Genomic DNA, 6,273 nt, shown 5'->3' on the forward strand with positions numbered 1-6,273 from the left:
CGGGGCGGTGCTGGGCGGGATCGGAATCGCAGAGGAGGGGCGGGAGGGCGAGACCGCGTCCAGGCCCGGGTTTCCCGGGGCTCACCTGCCACCAGGCGGCCCCAGAAGCGGCTGGGTTTCCTCTGGGTCCTGGGGCGTCATGTCCGCAGCCAACGCCGATCGAACGGCTCCGGCGCCTGAACCGCCACCGGCCCCGCGAGTGCGGCCCACACCGGCCTCTCGCAGCCAATGGGTGGCGGGGGGCGGGGCGGTGCTGGGCGGGATCGGAATCGCAGAGCAGAAGCAGCCAATAGGAATGCAAGGCGGGGTTAGCGACTGCGCTAGGACCCGCCCTCACATTAAAGTAGACCAATGGAAGCATAAAGCTGATTAGCAAAGCGCGCTGGAACCGCCCCAGGTGGGGCGGAGTTTCCATCTGGGAGCACAATCACCCAATCGGATTGTAGTGCCAGCCCGTAAACGGGGCCAGAGAGTTGCCTCAGAACTGAGCTGGCCAATGAGGTTGGAGGGAGGAGTTTTTTTCTGGCACCGCCTCTCAATCTAGCTTCAACCAGAGGGTAGGGGCGGGGCGAAAGCGGAGCACGTGGGCCTCAGCCCGAGACTTCCCGCCCCCAACGCCGAGAAGCTGCAACTGCCCTGCCGGGTCCGGTTTGCAGTTCCTTCCCCGCGTTAATCGCTGCCCTGGGGCCTGTATTGGAGTCATCTGACCTCTGCCTGGGCCCAGCTCTGCACGGGAGAGGGCCTCTAAGCAAACTGTCCTGGGCCGCCTCCCTCTCCTCTCGGACGCCAAGACTGGTCATACGCTCCCGCTGGGCTGCTGGCGGCGGAGGCGTGGCCCTGTGCACCGAAACCCACCTTCATGCTTCCCAGATTGCTGAAGGCTCACGTCTCCAGGTGCTGAGGACCAGTGGTAGGCGGGGTACCCCACGCCGTATATGTGACAGATCTGGGCTCCACTCCCCCTCTTAAGTGTCACTCACTTCACAGGGAGTCCTGACTCTTGAATCTTCATCTACCTGTCTCCGAAGTTTCAGTTCCCGGTAGATTTTAATGCCACCTTCTCCCCGTGTGCACCCAAGTCGAATGATGAGGCACTGTTGGATCTCACCAGTTGTACCCAATTCATACCCAACACTCTGGTTGCAGGCAGCTGCGATGGAATGCTGGTGTAATTCTGGAAAGAGCCAGGGCATGGGAGTAAGAGGCTTGGCTTGTAATCCCTCTCTGGGCCTTGTGTTTCCTCATCTCTAAGTGGGGATGACCATTATCTTCCAGGAGAGTTGTGAAGCAAGGTAATGTATATAAGACATACGAAGCACTCAAAGGCTAACCAGTATGATGAAGATAGTCATTTGACATACTGCAGTCACCTGGTGGTTCTAGCAACCAACATTTTTCAATCCTGACCACAAGACTATCTTTAAAGACTTAGGCAACTGCCCTTCTGTACTCCCACAGCATCTAGTGCTTGATAACTCAAGCACTAGATGTGTATTCTTATCACAGCATTTATCACTGCTTTGTGACCCCTGTTTACTTCTGTCCTTCCCCAATGGACATGACCTCCTCTGGAGAGGAGGCACTTGGTGTTTGCAGAGTGGATCAGTGCCTCAAACTCCCTGGGCAGACACTGCAGTTAGATGATTTTCTGTGTGACTCAGCCAGTCAGGTACACAGAAAGGATGGTGTAGGCAGGGTGCTCCTTACCCTGTGGCCGATGGCTTCCCTTCCCATGAGTGTGCAGAACTCACTTATTAGCCTTTGTAAACAAATAACGTTGCCAGAGCAGCCTTTTGCCCCTTTTTCATAGGCAAAGCACCATCAACCTGATCAGTAGGGTCCACCTCTTGCCCTCGCTACATCCCTCCTCAGACCTGTGACTCTTGTCAAACTGTGGGTAGCTCGAATGCTGCTGATTTGGAAGAATGCTCTAAAATAGTCCTTGGATTTTTTTCTGCTACGCTGTGAAGCAAGAAACTTCAGGGAAAAAAAAAGGAAAAACACAGATACAAGCTCATAAAGCTTACAAATTAGTTGAACATGAAAAGCACCAGCCAGATCCAGCGGACACAAGGCACTTAGCCTGGCTCTGCATGGCAGACATGGGGAAAGCAAGGGCTCTGCAGTCAAAGAACTTGCAGGTTTAAACCATTGCCCCTTTTTGAGCCTGTTTCCTTATTTGAAAAGCAAGAATAAAACATAATTCATTAAACTGTTGGTGGGGTTGAGACACAGTGTTTTTTTCCCTCTATATAGGAAAAGGGCATAAAAAACACAGAGGAAGAATGGGCATGCTAACTGCTGCAAAGAATATGAGCAGACACATGTGGCTATAAACAGCCCCATCTGGGTATACCTAAAAACCACTGGCTTCACTACTCTTGCCTCTTGCCTTCTGCCAAAGATGAACCAAGCAACCTTCCGCTTGGGCTATCATGCTGATCTGTTTGTACAAAAGACAGAGAGGGGAGCTCTCCCCATAGTGTGCAAGGCCCACTAGAAGGTACAATCCAAACTTCTATAAAATCTGTCAGACCAAAGTCCTGTCAAACTCAGTTCTCCACACTCACAAAGAAGGCCTGCTGGCCGGGCGCGGTGGCTCACATCTGTAATCCCAGCACTTTGGGAGGCCAAGGAAGGCGGACCACGAGGTCAGGAGTTCAAGACCAGCCTGGCCAACATGGTGAAACCCCATCTCTACCAAAATACAAAAATTAGCTGGGGGTGATGGTGCGCGCCTGTAATCCCAGCTACTCAGGAGGCTGAGGCAGGAGAATCGCTTGAACCTGGGAGGCGGAGGTTGCAGTGAACTGAGATTGTGCCATTGCACTCCAGCCTGGGTAATAGAGTGAGACTCTGTCTAAAAAAAAAAAGGCCTGCAGAAGAACTCTTCTGAGCTGCTTTAACGGGGTAGGTAACAGGAATAATGTAAGTAGGAAAAGATAGAATAAAATTGAAATGCCTAGAATAAAGCCAAAGTAAAATACCTTCTTCACACAGATTAAAATATTTGCAAACAATGCTAATGAAACTGGATTTCCCCGGCCGGGCGCGGTGGCTCAAGCCTGTAATCCCAGGACTTTGGGAGGCCGAGATGGGTGGATCACGAGGTCAGGAGATCGAGACCATCCTGAGCTACATGGTGAAACCCCGTCTCTACTAAAAAAAATACAAAAAAAAAACTAGCCGGGCGAGATGGCGGGCGCCTGTAGTCCCAGCTACTCGGGAGGCTGAGGCAGGAGAATGGCGTAAACCCGGGAGGCGGAGCTTGCAGTGAGCCGAGATCGCGCCACTGCACTCCAGCCTGGGCGACAGAGCTAGACTCCGTCTCCAAAAAAAAAAAAAAAAAGAAACTGGATTTCCCCTTGGGTAGTGGCTGAGATTTCACTATTTCTTTTGCACTTGGCCCAGTCCACAGTTCTTTCTGCTCACACTGGAGAGGGAGCCAGGAAAGGCAGATAAACCAAATTATTATCTTCATATCATTTATGTGAAAGAGTGAAGGGGACTCAACAAGAAGGAGGGGTTTGAGAATGCTTTCTTTTTCTTTCGAGACAGGATCTCCCTCTGTTGCCCACGCTGGAGTACAGTGGTGCGATCTTAGCTCACTGCAGCCTTGAACTTCTGGGCTCAAGTGATCCTTCCACCTTGGCCTCCCAAAACACTGGGATTACAATGAGAATACTTTTAACCACAAGGAGTAGCTGTTCTCTTGTTACAATATTGCAGAGTAACAATAAAACCACACAAAATAATCTGAAGACTTTTGACAAGCTCCTATGCGTTAATATTTTTCATGAGATACAGGGAAGAAGGAGGAGCTTCTGAGATCTAACCATTCAGTTTTTCTCAAAAGTCTACAGGCAGGAATGCAGCTGGTTCCAATCACAGTGAACTGAAACAGCAACTGGGGCCAAAGGTGCAGAAAGAAAACTTACTTATAATAAAGTTAAAAAGCAATGACTTTTCTTTATAAAAGAAACACATTATGTGACATAAATCAAAACTGTAATGAAAACATAATTTTCCATCTAAGTATATAAAATATGAGAAGGTTGCAGTAAATAAGAATGAATATTTTTGATTTATTCAAAGTTTCCATCTAAAACCTCAATGAAATCTACCACCTTTATTACAAGGGGACTGATGGTTCCTGAACAGAAAGAAACAAAGGTCAGGAAAGATGGCACTGGACATTGGAGAGGGGACTGGCCAAGAGTGCAGAAAGTTTGGTCCAATAGATCACTGACAGGCTAAAAGCCACATTTTGTTGAGAAATGACAGCAGAACTGTTTAAAGAGTATAAATCTCCATAAGAAAACTAAAGATGGCAAATGAGATTTGAACTCTGTTACTTCAAGTCAATAATGTCTTCATCAGAGAAAGCCGTGAGCTGGAAGGGGCTGCTGCTGGAGACCGGGCTGCCCTCTCTGTCTGCAACAGGGTCCTGGTCAGAGCTGGTTGAGTGCCCCTCAGGGTTGGCTTCGGAAGTGGAAGCACTTTCCAAGGAGCCTGATGGGATCCTAGAAGAGACAAGTCACTGTAAGAGGATCCGTGGGAGTACTGCGCAACTGGGACTATTTTTTTCTGGCAATTTCCTGCTCATCTGAGCTCATGAGCTTGGCTCCCCAAACCCTCACTGTTATGTGGTAGAGGTGGGGAAGTGCTGGAATGCCACCCCCGTGACCTCAGGGGGTTGTGAGGATTAAAGGCCGAGTGTGTGACACATGGAAGGTGTTTGTGAGGCATTATTTCCCTACCTTTCTAAAGTGCAAATCTAGATAATGTCACCCTGCCTAAAACCCTCCCATGGGTGCCCAGGGCCAGAGGATCAGGCTGAAACTCATAACCAAGGTTCCGGGACTGGGCCTGTGACCCCTCCAGCCTTCCAGGGCACCCCTGACTCCCTCTGTTTCCTCCAGCTTCTCAGGACTCTTCTCAATAGCTGCATATTAATTTGACCAAAATTGGTTTCCACTTCTCAGGGAGTTAATGCATTCCACAAATACTCACTGGCCTGCAAAAGCCCACCTGGCCCAGCTGCTGCCCACTCTCGGCCTCACACGGTTCCTGGCTCCATTCTCTACGCTCAAGTCTGTCCACTCTTCCTCCTGCCTTTTAACTGGCCATGCTAGGCCTGCTGCAGGGCCCTTGCCCTGAGGTCATTGCTGTCGGAAGGGCTGTTCCCCTAGCTTCTTACCATTCATTCCAAGCCCAGCCCAATGCTACTTCCTCAAAAAGCTTTCCTTGAACTCTCTCTCAGAGTAGACCTTCTACCTGCCAGCTCTGTTACTTCTTTTCCGTTTCTTTATAGCACTTGTCACTATTTGAAATGATTTTATTTGATACTTGTTTACAGGTTTGCTGTCTGTTTTCCCACACTAGAATGCAAAGTCCCTGAGGGCAGGGGCCTTGTCAGGTTATGACTTATGAGACGAGGCTCAGCCTCCCCTGATGTTTGAGACCCTCCCTGCCCCAGGTGTGGGCTGGATGGCAACCCTTGTTACACATCACCTGCCACACTGGAATGCAGTAATTGTCTGGACCCTTGTTGGTCTTTGCCACTGGCCTGGGAACCCCTTGAAGGCACAGGTGGGGGCTTAGTCCTTTCCATATCTTAACACATTCTTGGGTGCTCCAAGAATGTATGTTGAGTGAATGAATGAAGCTTGGACATACGAACTTACCACTCTCCACACTGAAGCATGTGTGATGTTGCTTGAAGGACAACAGAGATCTTATAGGACAAATCAGTGTAACTTAACTACTATTCACTGACATGTGATGCTGAGCTGGCATTCAGATAGGCTGGACTGTGTATGTGCTACCAGTACTGCATTACTGCATAGGGAGCACCTATTTCCCTGCAGTCTTACTGTTTTTTTTTTTTTTTTTTTGAGACGGGGTCTTGCTCTGTTACCCAGGCTGGAGTGCAGTGGTGTGATCATGGCTCACGGCAGCCTTGACCTCCCAGAAGGAGGTGATCTTCCCACCTTAGCCTCCCAAGTAACTGGGACTACAGGCACACACCACCAGATCCAGCTAATTTTTTTTTTTTTTTTTGGTAGAGATGGGTCTTGCCATGTTGCCCGGCTGGGATTGAACTCTTGGGCTCAAATGACCTTCCCTTCTCAGCCTCCCAAAGTGTTGGGATTACAGGCATAAGCCACCATGCCTAGCAGGCATTTTTATTTTAAAAATTCTCTGTCGATCTGGTGAGGAAAAAGTCTCTCTCTCTCTCTCCATATATATATATATATAATATATATATTA

General features: G+C 49.3%; 2 protein-coding genes across 3 annotated transcripts in view; both read right to left on the minus strand.

Annotated features, from left to right (window-relative positions):
• The window catches only part of SLC2A8 (solute carrier family 2 (facilitated glucose transporter), member 8), a 10,285-nt gene extending 10,062 nt beyond the window's left edge, over nucleotides 1–223 (minus strand). The window contains exon 1 of the mRNA XM_011931357.1: nucleotides 86–223. The gene's annotated coding sequence lies outside the window, so the exon portion shown is untranslated. The remainder of the gene's footprint in view (nucleotides 1–85) is intronic.
• A 3,721-nt stretch (nucleotides 224–3,944) lies between these two features.
• Nucleotides 3,945–6,273, minus strand: part of GARNL3 (GTPase activating Rap/RanGAP domain-like 3) — a 177,348-nt gene continuing 175,019 nt past the window's right edge. For both annotated transcript variants that reach the window (XM_011931358.1, XM_011931359.1), the window contains one exon: nucleotides 3,945–4,523. In XM_011931358.1, the coding sequence (XP_011786748.1) occupies nucleotides 4,352–4,523 (172 nt within the window). In that variant the 3' untranslated portion in view covers nucleotides 3,945–4,351. The remainder of the gene's footprint in view (nucleotides 4,524–6,273) is intronic.

Source organism: Colobus angolensis, unplaced genomic scaffold, assembly GCF_000951035.1.
Source record: "Colobus angolensis palliatus isolate OR3802 unplaced genomic scaffold, Cang.pa_1.0 Scaffold9, whole genome shotgun sequence".
NCBI classification, from domain to species: Eukaryota; Metazoa; Chordata; class Mammalia; order Primates; family Cercopithecidae; genus Colobus; species Colobus angolensis.